Source organism: Anguilla rostrata, chromosome 8, assembly GCF_018555375.3.
Source record: "Anguilla rostrata isolate EN2019 chromosome 8, ASM1855537v3, whole genome shotgun sequence".
Lineage (NCBI taxonomy): Eukaryota > Metazoa > Chordata > Actinopteri > Anguilliformes > Anguillidae > Anguilla > Anguilla rostrata.
The window spans coordinates 25,407,438-25,431,437 of NC_057940.1; the positions used below are offsets into that span (position 1 = coordinate 25,407,438).

At 42.3% G+C, this 24,000-nt stretch overlaps 2 protein-coding genes across 2 annotated transcripts; both read left to right on the plus strand.

Annotated features, from left to right (window-relative positions):
* Positions 1-335: 335 nt before the first annotated feature.
* On the plus strand, positions 336-4,174 carry dnajc8 (DnaJ (Hsp40) homolog, subfamily C, member 8). Its single transcript, XM_064347317.1, has 9 exons — positions 336-490; positions 1,031-1,132; positions 1,218-1,274; positions 1,384-1,450; positions 1,919-2,013; positions 2,108-2,179; positions 2,613-2,704; positions 3,162-3,237; positions 3,319-4,174. The coding sequence occupies exons 1-9, from the start codon at positions 416-418 to the stop codon at positions 3,433-3,435; spliced, it is 753 nt and encodes a 250-aa protein (XP_064203387.1). The 5' UTR covers positions 336-415; the 3' UTR covers positions 3,436-4,174.
* Positions 4,175-6,135: 1,961 nt separating this feature from the next.
* LOC135261233 (macoilin-1) lies at positions 6,136-23,060 on the plus strand. Its single transcript, XM_064347316.1, has 11 exons — positions 6,136-6,436; positions 7,842-7,983; positions 8,266-8,392; positions 9,793-9,916; positions 10,560-10,738; positions 11,542-12,073; positions 17,283-17,441; positions 18,137-18,319; positions 19,228-19,348; positions 19,985-20,159; positions 20,920-23,060. Exons 1-11 carry the CDS (start codon positions 6,357-6,359, stop codon positions 21,120-21,122), a joined length of 2,025 nt encoding a protein of 674 aa, XP_064203386.1. The 5' UTR covers positions 6,136-6,356; the 3' UTR covers positions 21,123-23,060.
* The last annotated feature ends 940 nt before the right edge of the window (positions 23,061-24,000 follow it).

Genomic DNA, 24,000 nt, shown 5'->3' on the forward strand with positions numbered 1-24,000 from the left:
GACAGTACTTTTCAATTCTAAAATTTCTTCACACTGAACTAATTACTAATTACAGGGACTGATTTTTTTCTCAGTCGCACAGAAGTAGATAAAAGATTTTTTAAATCCCATTCATTCCTTCACGTTTAGGTACCCAGTGCGCATGCTCTGGTGCCAAAAAAAGCCCCAAAGTCAAACATGGCAACTTCCATGAACTAACTTAATGCTCCATGGAAAGGGGAAAAATGGGGTTTCCCGAGTTTCCCACTGGTACGACTTTGTCGGGTCATTCGTGTGCACACAACTCAAAAATACGATATTTCCGACAGCACACGATGGCAGCAGTATTGAACAAAAAGGTTCTTGTCTCCCTAACCAATGAAATTCTGTAAGGACCACGTGAATTGGTAACGTCACGTGAGGGGAGTAAGCAAAGATGGCGACCGCGGGAGGTGAGGCTAGTTCGCAGAGCGAATCTGGCGACGAAATTTTTCAGACATTTTACACAGAGGTGAGTGAAATGTGGAAATAATGGTCGATTAGGCATCAAATTATTTAGTTTCAACAATTTTCTGGTCTGCATCGAGTTCCGAACACAGAAAGACCCAAGGCGTTGTGCCATCGTGACCTAGATTCTGCGGTTAGGGGTGCCTATTTGGCTAGCTAAAGCTAACATGATCTACTCAATGATACTATGTTATTGTGTCTGAAGTTTAAGATGGTCTTTTTTTCCTAGTTGGTGAAACAGAATTGCATCCACCATTCACATTGCGTACGCTTAAGGTTGCCTACAACACCCACATTCTACAGCTATAATAACGTTACACTAACTAGCTGCACAGTTGGCTGTATTCGTTAAGATGGCTAGCGAGCTAATTGGTTGTATTTGCATGCTCATCTCAGTTGCAGTGGTTTCAATTTGGCTCGCTTTTAAACGTTTCATATGCGGTGACAAACTAACTATAATAGATGGATTGTTACATTTGGAGTTGTATTACTTGCCATTATTTTATTTCTGAGGTGTATAGCTGGTCGTTTCTTAATTTTACAGGTGAAGCAGATTGAGAAACGAGACTCTGTACTTACCCCAAAACAGCAGATAGACAGATTACTCAGACCTGGAGCTTCATATTTTAATCTAAACCCATTTGAGGTAAGTGTCCATTTAATTGTTATAAATTTGTGCAGTTAATCCTTGGCTGATTACCATAATCCCTGTCTATTCATTTATGATTCAGGTCTTGCAGATTGATCCAGATGTAACAGATGATGAGATAAAGAAGCGGTTTCGGCAAGTATGTAATTCATTCAGTCACTAGTTTTCAATAGGCTCTATTACTGTGCAGTGCTTTTATAAAGTGTTCATATATGTAGGGTAGTATTAACTAAACCTTTCTCCTTCAGCTATCAATCCTGGTCCATCCAGATAAGAATCAGGATGATCCAGACAGAGCACAGAAAGCGTTTGAAGGTACAGTGCAGCCCACTGTTATTCTGTCAAGCATTTAATACTTAACCTGACTCCTTACCTACCTGTATGTATTCTTCCCTACATAACCACAGCAGAAGTGTGGTTGTAAGTGGTGTAAGCGTGAGAGCAGGGCTGTGTGCAGGATAACTGATGGTGAATTCAGTGAACTTAAATGAATTCTGTCCCTGTGGAACAGAGGCTGTCAACCTCTTGCATTGGAATGAATGTGGCATTGTTGGTCCTGTTGGGATAGTAGCATGAACATGCATTGTATTTTCCCATTTCTCATCAACAAATCACAAAAATCCTGGTTGTTTTTGCATTTACAGAGACATTTACATTTTGTGTAATATTGCTATGTATTGTTTTCATTGGTGGTGTAGAAAACCTGGCTGTGTCGACTAGTTATTTGTCTAAAGTTTTGTGTACATGGATGCAAACTACAAGGTTCTCACTATGTCTCTTTAGCTGTGGACAAGGCATATAAATTACTCCTGGATCAGGATCAGAAGAAACGTGCAATTGATGTGATCCATGCAGGAAGAGAGTATGTGGAGCACATGGTGAGTGCCTGCCTGGTTCAGCTTAGTATAGCCAGGCCTGGAGAATGGTAATTATGCAAGTGGCCCATGTTGATGTCTTTTTTAATTACAACAGATGAAGGAGAAGAAGAAACAGCTGAAGAAAGAGGGAAAGCCTACAATAGTGGAAGAGGATGATGCTGAACTGGTACGAACACTGCATCGTTTACAACCCAGTTCAACAACAGACTACCTCTGGCATACTCTGTAGTTCATTTCAACCTGAAGGAATGGCAGTTGCAATTCCTGTGGGATATTGTTGCTACAGTGCAACAAACTTTCAGAAAGTCATTAACTGACCACTGTCTTCTGTCTGTCACCTGGTGTATGAATCATAATGTGATGCTGCAGCTGAACTTCACCCACGTGGAGGTGCAGTCCACTCAACTGAAACATGAAGTGAATGTCATTTGTCAACTTTAATTTTTTTTTCAGACTGGAAGTCATGCTGATTGACAACTTCAGTTTAAATATGGAGGGGGGGGGGTGTTGTATGGGACGTATTTTTGTAGCAAAAGACACAAGTCTATAGAATGGATTGACGAATTTGTTAGAAGTTTTCACAAATCTCTCCCTTTCAGTTCAGACAAGCTGTTTACAAGCAGACGATGAAGCTGTTTGCTGAGTTGGAGATCAAGAGGAAGGAAAGGGAAGCCAAGGACATGCATGAAAGGTAGTTGAGATATTAAACAAAGACCACTCATTATACCAGTTTGGGTAAAGTAGATTCTGAATGGGATATGTGTTGGGTGATGCAGACACTCAGAGACTGAGTGCGGCACATGCATTATCTCACAGTGACCGACGCTAGGATAGTTTATGGGCAATGGTACCGATTGGTATGGGGGGAAATTTTCCGAAGAAATCAATGTCGGCAGTTTTGAAATGGGTCGTGAAAATCTTAATAAAGGATAAATTTGCTGGCAAGGTTCGTCATGACGTGGTAGACCCATTGATGCCTTCTGGATTAATATTCACATCTGTTAATGGCTGCTCACCCCAGGTTGTCTCGTGTGACTTTAGGCTGTGCTTCATAAATAGTGGCTGTTCATTGTAGATGGTGACAGCTGGAGATAAGCTTACAGGATCATTCATTTTATGTCTCATAACTTCCCCTCATTTTTGTCCAGGAAAAGACAAAGGGAGGAAGAGATTGAGACTCAGGAGAAGGCAAAGAGGGAGAGAGAGTGGCAGAAGAACTTTGAGGTACTGAACACTTCAAGTAAGGCCTTCATTATGGATCTGCCTTCTGGGTAGAATTACACCTGCATTTGTTTTCCCCTGTAGGAAACGAGGGATGGACGAGTAGACAGCTGGCGGAATTTTCAGGCTAAAGGCAAGAAGAAAGAGAAGAACCGCACCTTCCTTAAGCCTCCGAAAGTGAAGATGGAGCAGAGGGAGTGACTACCTTATTTGGAATTTGGGGGGTGGGTGGGTGAGGATTGTCCTAATGGTGTAACCAACAACAGCATCCCAGACCTAGGAGAGCCAGGTCTCCAGAGAGTGTGTAGTGTGTAGTTTTTTTTCTTTCTTTTTTAAATGTACATATTTGTAAATTGTGACCTCTCTGAGAGTTTCACTTCGAACTGAGTAATCAGAAAGATCAAAACAGAACAGCAGGTTTTCTGTTAATATCGCCATTTCAACATATTTTTTTGTTGATCTTTTTCTTACTTTTTCTTTATGACAAACCCCCATTCACAACCGGCCACATTGTCCTAATTTGCTAAGCAACTGGTCAACAAGACGGTTACATCAACCACTGCATACCCGCTTTCTCATTGCGTGGGATTTGAGTGTATCAACTTCTTGTCTCCCTTACATTCATGGCAGCGAGATCTTTGGTTAGTGTTTTGTCAGCCACACGCTGAGAGGCTGTCAAGTTTATCTGCTTGTTCCCATGGTGATGTGTTATCTGTCTCATTTCATCTTCTGTAGTGTCAGTAGCCTTCTGTCTTTCCTCTTCCCGTTTCCTCTGTGGTAGCAGCAGTTATGTGTTATATATTTTTTTAAGTTATCCCATCATAGCTGTTGGAACTGCATTGCCCTGCAGGTGTGGAAAGATGCATTTAATTTCTGTTTGAGTTTAGTCGGATGACCCTGTGACATTTGCACACATAATAAAACGTTAAATCTTTCTTAAGCCACTGGTAGTGAGTGTTTCCTTGTTAAACCATGGTGCAGTAGGTGAATGTTCAGTTTGTTTTACAGTGGCATGGTGTGTGTGTTTATTATTTTTTTGGCATGAGTATGTCTAAACGTCTGTTAATGTGTCAGTAATATAGTTTTTATGTGAAACGGCTCAAGCCACTAATATTGAGCAAAACAAATATTTTCACATCCTAGCTTTTATGGAAAAAAATGTATTTTCCCAGTCTTTTATTTTATTTTTTTAACCCTTCTGCTTTCTTGCCATTCTTATCACTGCAACCTTAATTCTGTAGAGTGCAGATAAGCATGATCTCTCCTCTGAAACATAATGTCAACTGCTCACTCAGTAGGCTGGCAGTTCATTTCATACAGACTCGAGTTTGAGGAGATATGATGTGTAGCTTGGGCTGGCAGATTGTGTGCACCCAAATGATCAGGGGGTGTTTTCACAAAGCAGGACTACTGAGTTAGCTGAATAACTGTGCTCAGTAAAACCCGAAACTGCTGTTTTTACGCCATGTTCCAGATTTGGGAGGGTTCTGGGTTTTACTTGGTGCAGTTATCCAGCTAACTCTAATCCTGCTTTGTGAAACGGGGCCCTGCACACATTGTGGTGTGATGACTGAAGTCTGTCCCTCCCTGGGCAGCGCTACAGCCAATTAAGCACCAACACTGACATAGTGTAGATTCAACACAGTGGAACAGATCCTTAACAGAGGGGTGGGCAATTCTGGTCCTGGAGGGGCGGCGTGTATGCAAATATTTGTTTCTACCAATTACCCTGGCTAAATGAGCTAATTGGCTGTATACCCCAACATTGCTTCACTCATAGATCGCAGTTAACGTTTTCATGTGGTGACAGGAACAGTCTTTCGGCTGTCATTCATGCGCTCATCATGAAATGTAGTTAAAATGTCAGATGGTGTGACCTGCCCAAAACCCCCGTCAGACATTTTTCATCAAAAATATGACTTTAACAAAATGTGAATACGCATTGGCAGCTATTCTTACTGACATTATTAGCCAGTGGAATTGAAGTAGAGTAACACAAAATGAGAGATTGACAAATCAATCCTGGCTCAATTTGATTAGCGGTAAATGGTCATCAGTTCACTTGTATATTAGACCACAGCAAATTGTTTAATATCAGAACTCAAACAGATTTCTGCAGTCATTTATGAACAACAGTTTAGCTAAAACATTTGATCATTCGTATAATTGGCATAATTAAAAAGCAGAATTTGGCATGAAATCAGAAAACCAATATGACATGCCCTTGCCCACCCCTGCACTAAATCATGTCACGTTTAGGGTTGATTTTATGTGCTACTTTTCAATTACAGTACAGTTCTCAACGACTGATTTAAAATGTACGTTGACTGACCACGTCGTTTTTTTAATTCTGTGCCAGTTTCACATACACAGATTAAGCCTGGTCCTAGTCCACACAAAACTCAGTTTACTCCAGGTGTAAAATTAATCTGTATAACCTGTCCTAATGTTACCTAATATTCTTCTGTGCTCTCCATATTTCATCATGATTCGCTAATTTTTATCGCTTGATCAAATGAGGATATTATTCGATCAGGGCTTTTTCACCCACCAAAAAAGAAAGGGTTTTTATTATTTCCTCCATACCCTCAACGCATTGAATTTGGCCGTCCATTAGATGCATCTGAGCCAATGAGAGTTGAATTCGTTGTTTCTGCGTTGGATAAAAATGGATGTAAAACAGGGGTATCTGCCTACTCTGTCACCTAATAGGGCAGCGATCCCGGCCTAATTTGTCCACTAGTTATCCGATTGGTCGGTAGAACAACTGTTGACGCAAGGTTGGTTTGTCTGTGTTACGCGACGACTACCAATAGAGCAATATAAATGGTAGTTTTCTATATCAATCAGAATGATATGTATTTTCTGAGGACGTGATTGGATAAACTAGCTGTCCAACAACTACCGTGAGCAATACGTCGCGGTTTATGGAGCCTGTGCTGAAGAGAAAGAGGAGGGACTACGGAAGAGTGTTTTTATTTATTTCTTTGTTTCCACTGGAGAAATAATAACAGCATACGTTTTTGTAGAAAGTTGCTGTTATTTTTTTCCCCTCCTTCTGATGATAAAAACCTGGAAGAGATTACGATAGAAATCAGAAAGCCAAAGCAAAAAGGAGGAGGATGAAGCGGCGCAATGCGGACTGCAGCAAACTCCGTCGGCCGTTAAAACGGAACCGAATCACCGAGGGTATATACGGCAGGTAGCTACAAAGGAGGGAGCTTGGGATGGGTTCATACGATAATTACTCAAACCCTGGAGATTCCCTCTTTGGTGCGGCTGTCAGGTGTATTGTGTGTTGCCCCGGTGTATTGTGAATTCTCACGAGGCAAAATGGTAGCTGAGTAGCTAGCTAGCGAGCGTTCACTATCTGGGTTGTAGCTAGCGTGATTCCTGTCAACTTGTGGGACAGGGCCTGGGCAACAGCCTGGGGTTCGCTTAAAATCTTAATCCCCGCTAGCTTGGACATTGCGCAGTCAATAATAACGTCACACACTGCACTTTTAGGTGTATTACTAACGTTACCTGAAAGTGCAAAGGCAAAACGCGTTGTAAATATTGCTAAGCTAACGAGCTGACCATATGTACAACGGTGGCTGCCACGTTAGCAAGCTACTCCGTGGCTTTTTCGGGCAATATTTCCGAAGGATGAGACGAACACATTCTGCGACAGAAAATTCACGAGAAATTACGGCAACGTTACGTCCTCACGCTAATATTATAATGCTAGTAAAGTCATATCTTTTCTAAAATATATTTTGAACGTGAGGAACCTCTAATGCAAGCTTTTTAACCAACGTCAATGGGGAATTTGGCGATTTTTGCGAACGTTGGTTTAATTGAATGAGGTTTATAAAGCTACCGAGTCAAACTAGCTAGTGATTCTTAACTTTGGTTTGTTCTTGGTCAGCCGTTTTGGCAATTGACAAAGTCAGCTGCCTAATCTGACGTTTTTCCATGAATGTTAGCTAAGTAATATATTACGTCAGTGAATTTCAATCCCGCTACCTCGTTTGTTTTTCATATTACTGGCGATATTCCAACAAGTGTTCAAGTGTTTGTCACAAATAAAACGTAATAGAATTTGGCTTACAAAAGAATGTTTGAGTAACGTTGACTGAACTGACGGGTTCTTTGTAATACATTGGTAGTGTTAAAAAAAAAAACAGCCAACTGTCCCGTATGCTGACCACACTAAATTGCACGTGTTCTTTGCTGCTAGTGGTGATCATAACATAAAAAGAGCAACAATCCCTACAGTGCATGCAGAGAAAACGTATTAAAGAACACTTCCATCGCGACAGAAACATCATTTGGGTTTGGCCTGTGTAATTTCGGCAACCCTTTTACAAGACAAGGCCTTACATAAGAGAAATTTCACACAGACCGTTGTTGTTTAATGGAAACCCCCAGAGCCCCGACCTTTTGGTCATCTGTTCAGGTCCGTTTGTTTGAATAAGAAAGACCATTGTTATTGCTCCTGACGTGATATTAAACTGGGATAGTAATTGGTTGTTAGGTCTGCTTTGAAAAACAATACACTCACAAATTCATTATTTAAAAAAGAAAAAATGGCCAAACAGCTGTTGTATATCTCTCCCCTCCAGTACCTTCCTTTACCTCAAGTTTCTGGTTGTGTGGGCGTTGGTGCTGCTGGCAGACTTCGTGCTGGAGTTCAGATTTGAATACCTGTGGCCCTTCTGGCTCTTCATCAGAAGTGTGTACGATTCCTTCAGATACCAGGGGCTGGTGAGTAGCACTGTGAAATTTATGACATGCCTTAGTGGGCCAAACGGGAGATGCTCTGTTTACATGTTTGCATTTAGTCTTGAGACATTGAGCACACGTCTGTTGCAGTATTACCAGTGCATTAGATTGAATGTCCTGCAATCAATAGGGGCATTGGTGGCTTGGAGGATATGCCCAGTTAATAAGCATGTTGGGTATTGGGGCCTTCCGTTGCCCCTGATTTATTTATTTTTATTCTTCCCCCGTCTAACAAATTTCTCCTCTTGGCTTTTTGTCTTGCAGGCATTTTCAGTATTTTTCGTATGTGTTGCATTTACATCAGATATTATATGCCTCCTCTTCATTCCTGTACAATGGCTGTTCTTCGCTGCCAGTACCTACGTTTGGGTGCAGTACGTATGGCACACAGGTAAGTGTGTTTCCCCTCCTGGCTGTGTGTTTCTACGTTTTGAGGATGTTATTGTTTTTGTTCAGTTATCGTCTTCTCATTTAGCAACTAGTAAGACATATGGACAAGTGCTTCTCAAACACACCAACACCAATGACATAATGTACAGATTGGGATTAAATGTGTAAGTGATGAAGAGTCGAGTGAAAAATATAAGTTTCACTTGTAGCCGACATGGTGGGGAAAAAAATGATTGAAAAAATTTAGATTTTATTGTGGGGTGCTGTTGTGTGAATTAAAGGTTGAGAGGGACAAAATAACAATGCAAGGTTTTGATGTTGCAGTGTTGCAAATGGGGGTAAAGCATTGAAATGCTTTGGTTACCTTCCTCCCTGCACTAGTGTAATGGTGTGGAGGAGGAAAAAAAATGTATGGCCCACAAAACAATGCTTTGGCTCAGCATTCGATTTGGGGACATACCATGTTATGGTTATGTGTGATTGCAATCCAATAGGAAATGGCCAAACGGTATTTCTCACACCAACATCATGACTTAACAGCATTGATATGACTGTTTTTGTCTTTCCCCTACCGTGCACCTCTGTGATTATTTCTGTCAGTGACACAATGGGAAGAGTGACTTATTGGGGTAATTATAGCTCTGTATAGCCTAACTGTCAAGCAGGGGTGGTTTATTAAAATGGGCCGCCACAGGCCTGGTGTATCAACTGGCCCATCTGTGTCAACTCTTAAATTCATTGACTCGTCATCAAAATGATGAAAATTCGAGGCCTGTACACCCCTTCCCCCACCCTCTTTAAAACATACCGGACCAATTATGCTGTGTTGCCATATGAATGGGTTTTTGATTTCCAGAGCTGGGGTTGTGATGTTTTGGTGTTTTTTCTGTTGTACACCATCTGAACTTGTCACTGTGACAGTATGTTCCTAACATGTTGTCGGAGCATTTTTTTAGATGTAAGATGTGCCACTCACAATATTATGTGGTGCGCATTTTATGTAGCTTTATGTGTAAACAAATAGTCAGTGATACCAGAAAAAAACAACTTATTTGCCAGTCAAGAACATTTGCCAGTCATTTGTTGACTGCCCGAGTTTGCATGCTGTGTCTGGGGTCCATCAGTGAAAGGGGGAGGGTCCTTTGGATTTTCCGATCACAGAACAAAAATTGGGAAGAAAGAAGGGAGTATCCTTGGACCTGATGATGCCTGATGTTTGACTTCCCATACTATATAGTAAATATAGAAGACTACAGTCTGGTTAAGATCCTTAAACTATGTGAATATTAGTAAATTACATTAATGATCACAAAGCAAACATATTTTTATTTTGTTTGTATGGACAAATAATTGTAATACAGTATAGCATGGATTCATGTATTCCTTTCTTTCCCTTCACAGAAAGAGGTGTCTGTCTACCCACAGTGTCTCTGTGGATACTGTTCGTATATATAGAAGCAGCAATCCGCTTCAAAGACCTGAAAAACTTCCATGTTGACCTGTGTCGACCATTTGCTGCACATTGGTGAGTTCTCAAAAGATCATTTTAGCAGCAAGAATATTTCAAATTTGGAACTGTGCATCATACTTGTCTACAATGACTGCTTTTCATGTGATCTCTGTAAACGGGGCACATTGTTTTGATCTGTTGTGTAACTATTTACAGTATTTGCTCAAATGAAAGAATTAAAAGTGTTAAAATGAAAGTCCTAAATGAGCAGGAAGATTCGCAATGCCATTTTCAGGAGCTCAACTAAAAACTCAGTTGAATACTGGATTGCTTTCCCCCTTTTGTACAATGCTGGAAAGAATACTCATTTGTTTAAAACCTGATGTGTATACAGAAAAATAATGCATCTCAAATGAAATTATTTGCTGTAATGCTAATTAACATTAACAGTTGCTTGGGCCCTTAACAGAAACATACACACATTTCTGACAGCCAGCTTTACAGTGGTTTGTGTGAGGGCATTCAGGGGTTTCTGGACCAAAGCAAGAAAATGCACTTCCAGTAAATTTACTTTGTTTTGTTTTGTTTCGAATGGAAATCATGCCCTGGCTACAGAGCAGCTGGCTAGGAGGAGCCATGTAACTTTCTGTTACATGGTGCACACTGACCTCTGTCCAACTCTGCCCAACCACTGCTCCCCCCCCCCCCCCCCCATTAGTATTGGTTATCCCGTGGTGACGCTAGGCTTTGGCTTCAAGAGTTACGTCAGCTACAAGATGCGCCTGCGGAAGCAGAAGGAGGTGCAGAGAGAGAACGAGTTCTACATGCAACTCCTCCAGCAGGCCCTCCCTCCTGAACAGCAGATGCTCCAGAGACAGGAGCGGGAGGCCGAGGAAGGTGAGCCCCCCCCCCAACTCTGCTCCCCGAAAACAGCCTTCTCCCCTGTCAGAGGGCCAGAACCCCTTACATGTGCAACCGTGTCAGCCCTGACAAAAATTATGAACTGTTGTCCAGGATTCCATGGTCCCCTTGGGGTGCATTCTAACACACACAGTAATTATGTTGAGGAACAGAAATTTGTAAATGGGACCTAAGGAATTTACTTTACTAATGAGCTCTTCACTGCGGCAGATACCGATATAACTCTGTCAACTTGTGAATCACATGAGATTTAGAGGTCTTGTGAGGGCCATGCTTGACAACATGAAATCAGTTGGAAAATATAGCTTGCCTTAGACAAATTGTGCCCTGTGGCCAGCTAAGCGAAATTGCAATGCTAAAAATATGTGGAGAGTAACAGAATGGCAGCTGTGTAATGATTCCTGCAGAAGGTCCCTCCAAGTTCTAATAAAGCTATGAGGCAAGAAGGGCTCATTTCTCATGGTAATTTTCTCCACAGGGGATTAATGTGTTCCTGTTAGTCTTGAATTTAACATTCATGTGCTCGTATCCTCCAAATCGGTAGTTCCTGAAGAAATCTTGTCATGATATACAGATAATTCTAAATCATTTTTAGTCAACATAATTTGTCGGCTTGATCCTTGCAGACGTGTGGTAGTTTGCTGCCAGACGGCTGCTAATCGCAGGCTTGACATATCACTCTTCTGTGGTGTTAAGCCACAAGTGACCTTCCATCACTGCAACACCCACTTACACTCTCCACCTCTCCTCCCCCCCCCCCTCTCTCTCTCAACCTGCAGCCGCAGCGGCCAAAGGCATATCTGAGGTGGATTCCACAACAACGTCACAGAACGGCGCGCCTGCCAACAAAAAGAGCTCCCTCCCGCTCCCAGAGCTGGAGTACAGAGAAAAGGGGAAGGAGGGCAGGGACAAAGAAGCCAAAAAACACAATGTGGGGATTAACAACAACATCCTTCAGACAGTAGACTCTAAGCTCCAGGAGATGGAGTACATGGAGAACCACCTCAGCAGCAGGAGGCTGAACAACGACCTGGCGGGGAGCACGGAGAACCTCCTCCAGAAGGAGGAGATGGGGAGCGGGGCTGGCAATGCCTCTTCCAAAAACTACAAGAATGCCAGCGGGGCGGTGATCAATTCTTCACCGCGCAGCCACAATGCCACCAACGGCAGCGTCCCCTCTTCCTCCTCCTCTTCCACCAGTAAGAACGAAAAGAAGCAGAAGTGTTCGGGGAAGAGCCCCGCCCCTCACAGAGATCTGATGGAGAACTGTATACCCAACAACCAGCTCAGCAAGCCTGACTCTCTCATACGGTAAGCCTCCTCAGATCAACTCAGCATGTATCTGCACCCTCTCCCTGTGCCATTACCTACACCTCTCCCTGTGCCATTACCTACACCTCTCCCTGTGCCATTACCTACACCTCTCCCTGAGCCATTATCTACACCACTCGCTGTACCATTACTTACACCTCTTCCTATACCATTACTGACTCCACTCATCACTGCCTGTAATGGTCCTTTTACCATTACTTCTGATGTTCCATTTACACTGTAAAACCCACAAAATTGTTTGAAACCATTTGCCTTGAAGCAATTGAGTAGGGCAACTTAATCTGTTCAAGCATTCACTGGTCATCATTGTTGCTTCCTGTTTTACAACCTCTTCACACACATTCCTATAAACCTCATGATAGTTTAGAGATGTACATCTTAGCAATAAGAGTGTTTACTGATATTGTCGCATTGAGCCACCTGCTTTCCACAGCTGCCCATATGGTGAAAATCTCTTCCTTAAAACTCTCCAGTGATTTGGGACATTCTCATTTTTGGCTCATTTTAATACTCTCAACTGACAGGGCGCGTGCTGTGTATACCACAATCCAAACACGGGTGCACTTCCGATTAATTTGCTTCCTGTTCTCAGTGTTTTTCTTGTGATAACAATACAGGGACAGAAATCTCCCTGTGGTGGGAGGTCCTTCCTGACAGAACACAGGCCAGCTGTGGAATGCTCCCCAGCACTGCCTTTAGAAACCATACCAGCGTGGTGTGTAGTGCAGCATTGACCATGTTAACATGTTCCCCCTTAGGGAAACCATGCATTCAAGAACATGCCAATGCCAGCTTCTCAACATGGTGCTCTCTTTCTTCTACCATTGCAAGCTGCAATGTTTCCAGCGTTGTCTAGGTTAGCTTCCTTCAGTTCCATAATGCAAAAGCATTCATTCCATTTATTTTGGTCACAAAGGGAACTGTTTTCCTGGGAAATATGCATCCTACGGTCAACCTGTAGCCTGTATTGCACGCCGCAGAGACCAGTTAATTGTGCAGTCATTGTTGTGTACTGCACAGAGCAGATAATCTTGCAGTCGTTATTTCACGCTGGATGGACCAGGTCATCTCGCTGGCTGCTTTGCACACTGTACAGACCGGATTGTTGTGCATTCATTGTTGCACACTGCCTGGAGGAGATAAGCTTGTCAGTGCAGCGCGTCACAAAGATCTCAGATCTGGTCATCCTGCAGCACTGCACAGATGAGCTCGTTCTGCAGACAGCACAGCACGTTGTGGCTGGACGAAAGTGACTCTGGTTTACTCTGCTCCGTACCATGTTCATTTCCCACCCGTGAAACCTATTTATATCTGCAGCCGCCAGGGGTGCAGAGCTCTCACTGCTTCTGAGCACAGCGGTGTTTACATTAACGGCAGTAATTAGTTAATTTTCTATTCCCGTAATCCCTGAGCTGTAAAAGGCAGCTGCAAGTGGTGGCATTGCTGGCGCCCTGCAAATATTTATCGGTTCTGGCTTCAGTTACTCCCATACTGAAGTATTTGTAATGCTGTAATTTCTATGTCTGATTGGTATTCCTAAATTACAGTTTGTATAGAGCAAGGAATCCAAAGTGCAGACGCATATGGAAAACTGTATGTGCATCAAGTGTTCCCAATTTTTCTTTCTGTTACAAAAATGATTTGAGAAATGGCTTCATAGTGATGTGTATGCGAAGCACAAGTGCAACCAGGTTCTCCCCGGAGTGAGTCATCGCAGATGGCTTGATAAAGATGTGGAACTAAGTTCAGAATTCAGCTCAGACTTTAACTGTGTGCAGCGCAGCAAAACGTTCTCACAATCGTTCTGCAATGTTTTTGTCAGTCGTATAATATTGGCACTACGTTGCAGCGACATTGTGAGAATGTTCTGTGTTAGCTGGGGTAGGGAATGTGGACCAGCATACAGAAGGGTACCAGGGCTTGGAATTACTGGTTTAAAGGAGGAGAAAAAAAAACAAAATTTTATACCGGCAGATACAGCTGTAACGATATGGAATTTCTTATACCACGGTGGCAGAGAGACTTTGCGGTTAGTGATGATCTCGTGGGGGGGTGGGGGGTTTAAAGCCAGCCAACATCTTGATCTTTACCTGCTGAAACATTCAGGCTTAATATTTTGCACGGTTTTATTTTATTTTAGAATAGACTTATGTCTTCTTAAATATGTAGCACAGCCAACATGTTATAAAACATAGCCTACTTTCTCTTCTTATTCTCTTATACTAAGCACGTCATGTGGCGCTTTAGCCTCAGGTGCACTCTTGTGCTGCGTTTGAAATGGTCGGCTCTATTATTGAAATTGTGGCTGTGTTTCTGTAGCCTTAGTACAAGCTGTGGGGTTGTGCCATTTTAAGTAATTGAAATGCATATCCCTAATTAATTTAGCACTTCCCTTTATTATGATTGTTAATATTATTATTATTGTTATTATTACTGTTATTCACCTTACACTAAGCTTGTAAAACTATCTGGAAGATGTAAGATGATGTGACTTTGTAGCATCAATTCAATTCAATTAGTCTAGGATGCACTGTCCTGATGGCTATTTTTTTAAAAAGAAAAAAGCTTGGGTAATGACGGTGCGGTGCCCAAACCCGCGGTAAGCCTCCCATCGCCGCGGCATGTCGATACGGCGATTATCGTCGCAGCCTGTCCTGCAGATCGTACTACCAGCACCCCGGGCACAAGGCACGCACTGGCCTGTTTTACGGCTCTCAAAAGTCAGAAATTACTGCTGATTATAGAGTTGGGCAGAAATCCGCGCCTGTCCAATATATAGTGTGTGTACGTCGCTGTTCGCTACATTTTCATTTAATTTGCAGCATCAGTGGAGCTTCAAGTGCGTTGCCTCTCTGGTGGATGTATGTTGCATCATCATGTAGGGAACAATCTTCGAATCAGGCCAATAGGGTTCATTTTAAGCTTTTATCGACCAATTTGACCTCAGTGATTTCATGTGTTTCTAATATGGGTTAGATCATTCCCTCAATATTAAGTCATGGCATGCATTTAAAAAATGTTGTAAATTTTCCCTTTTAAACCTGTACCCAGATTTATGGTGCAATGAAGCATTAGGCCTATGTAGCATTTAGGTTTAAAGAATATGTATAGTTCACTTTAAACCACCCAGTGGATAGCATACTCTAGAGATCTTGTGAGTCATCGCATTGGAAGCTTTTTTTTTAGTAGTGCACATCAGTGCAAAGCGATATTAATTGTCTGTTAATTATTTATTAACATTATTTGAAACGTACCTTCCAAAATCATTTGCTCTGTGAAGTAAGCTACATCATTGTAGGATGAGAGAAGCAATGTGTGAAACGTTCAGAATCTGTCATAATCCAGGAAAGGAGTAATTGGTCATGGGACCAAGGGCACTGTGTCATTCACTGCTTTGTGTCCAAGCTTGTGTCCCTTGGTCTGAGGGAGGAAACCTGTTCTATAGAATCAGAAATCCTTTGTTTACTCCAACATTACCGTTTCTCCTTTTCCACAGGACCCTTGCGATGTGCTCAGGTTAAAGCGCGCACTGGTAGCGGTTACAATAGAACTTGAACTTGTGGTGGACGTTAGTAACCCTTAGTTCCACACACAGTTCTACTCCTCAGTCCTTACAGACTGTGGTCTGTTGCACGCGTTTGGCTCCAGTGCATGTGTATGGATGGGTCGTGCAGTACAGTGCTGCAGTACTCCAGTGGTGTGGGGAAGGGGGTCTGGGTTTCTGTCTCATAGGAAGTAGGAGGCATCGGGGGCAGGAGGGCTCAGCGGACATGCGAGTAATTGGAGAGGGCTTTGCTCGTCACTGAGGGGTGACGATTCGCCTGAAGCTGACCCCCTCTCCCTCCCCCGGTCTGTCCCACCCATTCATTTCCTCAGCGTTCCTCTCCACTCCCCTGGGACACTCACTCCTACGCCAAGCTGGCCACCCATCGTGTCATTCCCACTGGTGCTGCGTAGGTCACAGCTGTTCATTGTGCCCCCGGTGGTACCCGCTAGCAATGCCCAAAAATGACTTGCATATTTCATAGTGCATGTGAAAAATGGCCAGAGGAACGACAGTTTTGGCTGCCATTTAAATGTCCAATATGTTGAATCCATTAGATTTGTAGGCTAGATGTACTGAGCTGCCTTATACTTACGTGTCAGGCTAGATTGTGGTCTCTTGGATTTCTTGTTTCCCTAAACCTCAGTGCAGAAGTAAGGCATTGTGCTTGAGTGTAAGGTTGAACAAGCACACCCTGATGGAGACGCTCGTCTGACATGCGCTTGTCTATGTAATGCGTTTTGTGTTGAACATGCCAGATAAATAAGGCTTTTTAAGCTGTGTTCGCCCCGCTTTGGTTCTCGCCTTGGCACTCCTCAGAAACCCAGTGCGGGGGGGGGGGTTGTTGTATTGTGTGAAGCACTTTGTGTTACATTTTACTTGTATGAAATGAAAAGTGCTATACAAATAGTCTTGATTGATTGATTGATTGCAAAGAGCACCTTTCTGAATCGCTCACCAGCACACCACTCTGTCTGCATGTTACATTGTATTTACATTTAACTGCACTTTTTTATTTTTCTGTTCTGAATACACCAGATGAAATGTATCATGTTGATGATAGGATTTTGGTTTAGTTAATTTTACATGTTAACAGGTGTTGCCAAATTTGCTTTTATGTTTGCCTCATGTTAGCCAACAACTCTTAGCTCATTTTTGGTTGGATAGCAGTGGCTTTTTTTTAAACAAGTTCCTTTAGTTAAATATGGTCTTCTCATTGAACTGTGACTCCATTTGGGTGTCGGTGATTCATAAACCTCTGATGTGGCTGCAGTGGTGTGTCTAGCTAATGAGACTTTATTCACAGAACCTCTGTTTCCTGGCTGATGTTATTTGTTCCTCTATTAGCCAGTATAGTGTCTTAATTTGTTCTCCTATGAGCTTATGTTAACTTTAGGCTCAGCCACTTAAAATTGCCAAAATTTTCAGGTAATATTAATCATTTACATGTTGAATTTTGATGCACACTTGGTTGAATGTACTGGCATTCCTATTCTTGAACTAACCTGTGCTGATATGATGGCTAAGCAGGGTCTATCAGTAAGCAGAATGTGTGCTTGATGGTGCCATGGTAGGGTGTTTGTGATTCTGAAAGGGTGTATTCTAATCCTCCTGACGCGCCTCTCTCCCTCTCTCTCGCCGCAGGCTGGAGCAGGACATTAAGAAGCTGAAGGCGGACCTGCAGGCGAGCCGTCAGGTGGAGCAGGACCTGCGCAGTCAGATCAGCTCGCTGAGCTGCACCGAGAGGAGCATCCGCTCCGAGCTGGGCCAGCTGCGGCAGGAGAACGAGCTGCTGCAGAACAAGTGAGGACCCGCCAGCGCTCTTCTGCTCCTCTCATTCTGCTCGTTTCACTCAGGCTCCTACCCCTGCCCTTTATCCCATAGTATCCGTTTGGCCTAATAGTATCCGTTTTAGTTCTTCTCAAATTCTGTTTTTATTTTTTACCATTTTCAGATTTTACGGTTTTATTTTTTCTGGATTCTTTAAAAAAAAAAAAAATTTTTATGATGTTATGAAATTACAGATTTTTACTGTAACTATTCTTGCCATCAGTAAGTGTGTCATGTCATGTGTAAACATGACAAGAACAACAAAAGCACCATTTAAACACCACTTTAAAGAAGTGTTTCCATAGGACTGCTTCACATTTTAAAATAAACTACTAGCGGGACTTAATACATTAATTAATTTATAAATAACAAACAAAAATAAAATGAAATGGTGCAATTGCAACATAAGTCTTAGACAAAAGTCTCTGGTTTGAAAATCAACAAGTGAAGCTGGGAAGTTTTGTTTTAGTCATCAATGCATCCTCTATCACAGATAGTTTAACGTGTTTCATTATAGCTAGTAGTAGTTTGGTAAAGCACACCAACACTGGCTATATGTGAGTGAATAAAATCCCCTACTTGGACAAGTCCTGGGCACACCCTGTCTAGCGTCCTGCCGTTTGTACCGTAGCCTCTGTCTGTCTCCCTGTCTATTCGTCCGTCTGCAGGCTTCACAGCGCCATCCAGGCCAAGCAGAAGGACAAGCAGACCATCAGCCAGCTAGAGAAGAGGCTGAAGGCGGAGCAGGAAGCCCGGGCAGCGCTGGAGAAGCAGCTGACTGAGGAGAAGAAGCGCAAGAAGCTGGAGGAGGCCACAGCGGCGCGGGCTGTAGCCATGGCAGCAGCCTCCAGGTGCGCCTTGGGTCTCGCCATTGCATCATGCATTAGGCCATGCATGGCGTTAGGCCATGCGTTAGGCCATGCATGGCGTTAGGCCATGCGTTAGGCCATGCGTTAGACCATGCCACCTCCACTTCCTTAGCATGGAAAGATTTTGACAGAATATGTGACAGAATAAGCTATTCACAGAGGTGGCACAGTTAGCATGCAGCCCAAAGATACTGTTTAGTACTGTTGCACTGGAGGCACACCATTGCTATCATTCTGATTGTTTAACTATGGGTATGATGGCCAAAAAGTTTCCAAAAAGATGGACTATCCCTTTAAGCATTTTAGTCAGTGTACATTTTTGTGGGCACTTGCTATTTTTAACTAGGGTGCAGTAGGCTATTAGAATATGTGTTGACATTTTCTGTTAATAGTTTAACAGGTTAATGATAAAGTGCTGTTTAATAACTGGAATTTTTTTATGACAGAAGCTGACGCTGTTTAACCCCTCAATTTATGGGCTACACGTGATTTAAGTTACATTACTGGAATAGGCCACACATGCCTGTTTATTATCTGGTTGTTTACACTTTTATTATTGAGCTAAGTGTGCTGAGCAGACTTGGTTGCACAATACGTTTTATTTTTTGAAGAATATTTTACTTCTGATACGCCTATTGTTTTTTGTGGAGATAAAAATCCGGTCAGAAAAATGTTTGATCTCTAACTGCCTTGTTGCATATATGCTTATTATGCATGTATTCAACCATGATAAAGCTTCTAAAAGTTGGTTTGTATGGGAATTTTGCGATTCCTGGGAGGGTGGCTAAATTACTGGGAAGTGAAAATGGTCCATATTTGGGGGAAAACGTGGGACCCTAGTCTGTGCTCATGGGCCGTCCCACTGACCCGGCGCCTCCTCGTCCCTGCAGGGGAGAGTGCACAGACTCGCTCAGGAACCGCATCCGCGAGCTGGAGACCGAGTGCAAGAAGCTCTCCATCGACATGAAGCTGAAAGAGGAGCAGATCAGAGAGCTGGAGATGAAGGTGCAGGTGGGTCCAGAGCCGACGGTCACTCCGCCGACACCGGCTTCTCACAACAAACTCACCTCTTAAAGAAAAGCGCACCAAAAATCTACTTTTACTGTCACAATTAATATTCTGATCCCCCAGGTTGTTATTTATAATTTGGCACTCCTCAAAGTTAGTCATGATTTTCCTAGTTTGGAAGAACTAAAAGCTTGTGTTTAATGCTAAAAAGATATGTTCTTTAACATTCATGCTCTGACTGACAGTGACCATTCAAAAATGTATTCCTGTGCAGGTGCTTGTCCTCTGTCAATCAGGGGGTTCTTCCTTTAACCCTTTAAGGTGTAAAATCACATATGTTATTAGAATTCTAATGCTGACGTAACAATCACCACTGAACATTCTAATGTAACAATCACCACTGGTAATTGTGAGCGATGGCCTTCTAGAACTCTTTAGAAAAAAAACAAAAAAAGGGTTAATACCAGCTTTTGCACTGGCTGTGGTCTTTTAACATTAGTCAGGCCACGATTGCCAGCTTATTGTGAAGCAGGGAATGTAGACCATAGAAGTTCAGCTACTAGACCGGAGGGCGGCTGCGTTTGCCCCATGTGACCTCCTCCTTCACCTGAGTCTCGTTCTTGCCCCTCCCTCTCTCAGGAGCTGCGTAAATACAAAGAGAACGAGAAGGACACGGAGGTGCTGATGTCCGCGCTCTCAGCCATGCAGGACAAGACGCAGCACCTGGAGAACAGCCTCAGCGCCGAGACCCGCATCAAACTGGACCTCTTCTCAGCGCTGGGCGATGCCAAGAGACAGCTGGAGATCGCCCAAGGTCGGTCCCATCCCATCCCTTCATTTCATTAGTATGACACCAAACACAGCTACCATGGCTCGGTCATTACTGTGACACCAATCACAGCTACCATGGAGACTCAGTCATTAGTGTGGAGCCAATCAGATCTAGTACGAAGTCAGTCATTAGTGTGGTGCCAATCACTGTTACTATGGAGACTCGGTCATTAGTGTGGAGCCAATCAGAGCTACTATGGAGAGTTAGACATGGTCGTGTTTTACCAGGGTGGTTCCGTGCAATGTTGAGTGGTAGTGAAAGGGTGATGGTTCATGATGTAATAAATGGGCATAGCTACCATATCCTTTGTCGAGCAAAAGATTTTGATTGGTTGTGACATGTCACTCACTCCTTCCTTCAAACTGGGCCTGCAGTCATTTATGAGTTTGTCAGTGTTCTCTCAGTGGAGATCTGAAGTTCTGGATTTACAGTGGTTTTCAGGGCCATCGTGGCGAGTAGCAGTGCAGTACTTGGTGTAGAGCTGCAGAGTGAGAGTATAGTTAAAGTGGCGCATGGCAGTGAAAAAACCATTACGCTGAAAAATGGTGCACATCTTTTTATGATTATTATAACAAAGTGGGCCTCATCACAGCGCAGTTAATGTGTCAAACAGTGAACCATGATGGCTATCGCAAGCGCACGTAGCGTTAATGCGCCTGAAGTACCTTAACCCTAAATCAAGCTTAGCCTTAAGACGGGGCATTACATATATTTCTGCCATTTTTTTTTGCTTTGTCTGCAGGTCAAATCCTCCAGAAAGATCAGGAGATCAAGGACCTTAAACAGAAAATAGCTGAGGTGATGGCTGTCATGCCGAGCATCACCTACACGGCAGACACCAATAACATGAACCCGGTGACCCCCCACTACTCCTCCAAGTTCATGGACAGCAGCCCCTCGGGTCTGGACCCCAACGCTTCGGTCTACCAGCCCCTCAAAAAGTGAATGCTCACCCCTCCGTATTTTTTTGGCCCAGCTGAAGATGAACTCTTGTGTATTTAATGCTGAGAACGTCCTCTTTTGTTGTTGTTGTTGTTGTTTTCTCCCCTGGTTAAGAAGACTTTGTAACTTGTGACTGTATTGTTGTAGTTAAAAAGACAAAAAAGGGACATTGCATCAACTAGGACTGCGCAGTGTTTCCCCCCCCCTTCCCCCTCCTCCCCACCCTTTGTAAATGTTTAGACAACCCTCACAGAATGTTGGCACATCTCTTTTCTGGGTCAGTGGAGAATGGCTGCTTTTAAATGCATTTTTTCAACTCCACTCCTTTCCCCTTTGATTCACAAGATCAGTTCCACTCACATGTTTGATGCAAGGATGTCTAAGTCAGAACCAGGTCGAGCAAACCTTTACAGTATAATGTCACCAGCTGTTCAAAGAATGTAATGCAGAATAAACAGTTAGTAAACTTTCTCCTAATTTTTCCCTAGTTCCCCACTTCATAACTATTACTTTAGAATTAGAGTCATTGTCATAGAATGGACACTCTAGAGCCTTTTCTAGACCCTGTGAGTTCCGAGTTATTTTTAGTTCTGCCACCAGCTGTGACAGCAGTTTTATTCTGGAGGTAGTCTTCTGTGTTAATGCCACAGTCATACAATTACCACATGTCATGGGGTTTTTATGTAAACCTTAAAATACTGTAGTCAAGTGATGCATGAACAGCTTCGAACGGATTTTAAACGACAACTTCATTGAGTTATGTTGAGATGTAAAGAAATAAAAATACATACTGCCCTCCCTGTTATTAAACTATTGTGCTAAATACACCCTCCCTTTCCTAGCGGACCAAATTCGACAGGAGTAGCTACAAGATTGTCACGTGATGCTAGTAGTAATGCCCGAGCTATTTAAAAGCTGAACCTTGTGATGTCAAGTTAACTGATTTATCCAGTTGTCATATCCACAGTGCCTTGAGACTGGACATTTATTTATTCTTCTTTTTTTGGAGACGGCCCCCCATTCAAGCGACCTTGTATTTTAATGTGAACCATCAGAGTCTACTGCAGATTGTATACAAACCTATCTTACCAAATGATCGCTGCCTGCTTCTCCCAGTTACACCTTTTTTGTTTCTTTATTCAGACAAATGTTGCACCCTAAAAATGGCATGCGATTCAAAAAGGGAAGTTTTTTTTTGAAGGGTTAAATCTGCCATTCAGAAACTTATTTGCATTATTTCTTTGTAGATCTCAATACAGAATTTCTATCTTTTATTTTTTCTAGTCTTCAGCTGAATGTTTCATGTCAGTGAATGTGCCAAGTTAAGAGTATTGCTTTCCATCGATGGGAATCCTTAAATGTGTGAAATTGGCTATTGAGTTGCAACATGCTTTCTTTTGATGTGCAAAGCATGGAAGTGTTTTGAAAATGCAGGACAGAACAAACCTTGCCACCTGTTTGCAGTAGACTCTGTAAAGGCGGTAATTGCCAGTGTTTCTTTGAACACATTTCACTCAGTGAATGTGGTTGTATTTGCATCTTACCCGAGGCAGTAATTGTCAGTCAGCAGGTTTGTTTGGTTTTTGTTCAGTTAAAAAAATAATATAAAATAAAATGGGGGATGAATACATAGTCTGATTTTGATGTCACCTGAAGGTGTAGGTCATATTGTGTGTGTTTGGCTGAATTGTGCAATTTGCAAAGGCATAAGTGGGTTCCCGAAGCTTTTGAAAACTTTGTTTAGAGTAAAACGATTTATTTGTCTGCCATTGCTTGGCCACTCTGTTTCTTTTCTTGATCTTATCTCAACTGTATCTCTTCCTCCCCTCCCCCCTCCTTTTCTCCCTCTAACTTCATCTCTTTCCCTTCAAATTTTCTTTCTCTCTGTGGGGTTCACATTGAATTAAAAAAAGTCTTGCCAGTCATGCAAGCTGTTTGAAACCTATTGTCGTGTCAATTATTGCATCTCGTTAACTGGACTCTTACTCAAATATTTGACTTTCCTCCAAGTTGCACTTGAGTATAGTCAAATTACAAAAAAACAACAACTTTGAAATAGTGCAGTTAAGCTGATATAAATAATATATTAAAAAGGCACATGTTTTATTTAAAAAGTTGTGATTGTTACCCTTCGTCTAGATTTGTTCTAAATGGGCACACATTACACTGGAGTAGATTTGCAACCACCGCTGACTAAATTTAAAGCTGACTTTTTGTTAACTTGGTTATAGTTTCTGTGCATCTAAAAAAATATATAATTTGCTACAGTATTGATGAAGTGCAGATGCCAACTATCAATGACTAACAACAAATAAATATGCAAATAAAAACATTATTTTAAAAATGTGAACTTTTACATTTTCATATGAATTTAAGTCCCCACCCCCACATTTCATTCTGAGGCAAGAAATTCAAAGTATGTCAGTTATATTCCTGGTAGATAGTGCTGACTTAATGTAAGATAACACAACCATGTCAACTACAATAATGCAATTTAAATATGGTCATTCATTTTGAGTGAATCTCTTCAAGGTTTTCCTTCATATGTACAGTCATTTTCAACTGAAGTATACACCTGGAAATGGAGACACTTTATGTAGTAAATTAATATTACCTATAAAGTAGCTCTATAAAAACAGGTCATTTTCCTTTGGACATCTGACTTTGTTGATGAGTGTCAGATTCAGCTGGTCTGCCCCTAGCCACAAGGAGGCGACAGTTTTCAGAAACTGAAAATCTGGGATTTGTTCATTACTCCCATGAAGCCTACAGTGACGTGATCACATCTGTTTCTTGCATATAAATGGTGTGCTCTTTTGTCTCTGATTTTATTTCTTTGTGTCTGAGCTAATAATATTTTATAGTTTCACCTCTTTGCCTC

What these genes read in the sequence shown, in the direction of transcription:
- dnajc8 (XM_064347317.1), top strand. Translation starts at nt 416, where the DNA reads ATGGCGACCGCGGGAGGTGAGGCTAGTTCGCAGAGCGAATCTGGCGAC. An exon ending in GAGAGTATGTGGAGCACATG is followed by an intron (nt 2,014 to 2,107) that starts GTGAGTGCCTGC and finishes TAATTACAACAG; the next exon opens with ATGAAGGAGAAGAAGAAACA. An exon ending in GCCAAGGACATGCATGAAAG is followed by an intron (nt 2,705 to 3,161) that starts GTAGTTGAGATA and finishes ATTTTTGTCCAG; the next exon opens with GAAAAGACAAAGGGAGGAAG.
- LOC135261233 (XM_064347316.1), top strand. Translation starts at nt 6,357, where the DNA reads ATGAAGCGGCGCAATGCGGACTGCAGCAAACTCCGTCGGCCGTTAAAA. An exon ending in GCAGTACGTATGGCACACAG is followed by an intron (nt 8,393 to 9,792) that starts GTAAGTGTGTTT and finishes TTCCCTTCACAG; the next exon opens with AAAGAGGTGTCTGTCTACCC. An exon ending in AAGCCTGACTCTCTCATACG is followed by an intron (nt 12,074 to 17,282) that starts GTAAGCCTCCTC and finishes CTCTCGCCGCAG; the next exon opens with GCTGGAGCAGGACATTAAGA.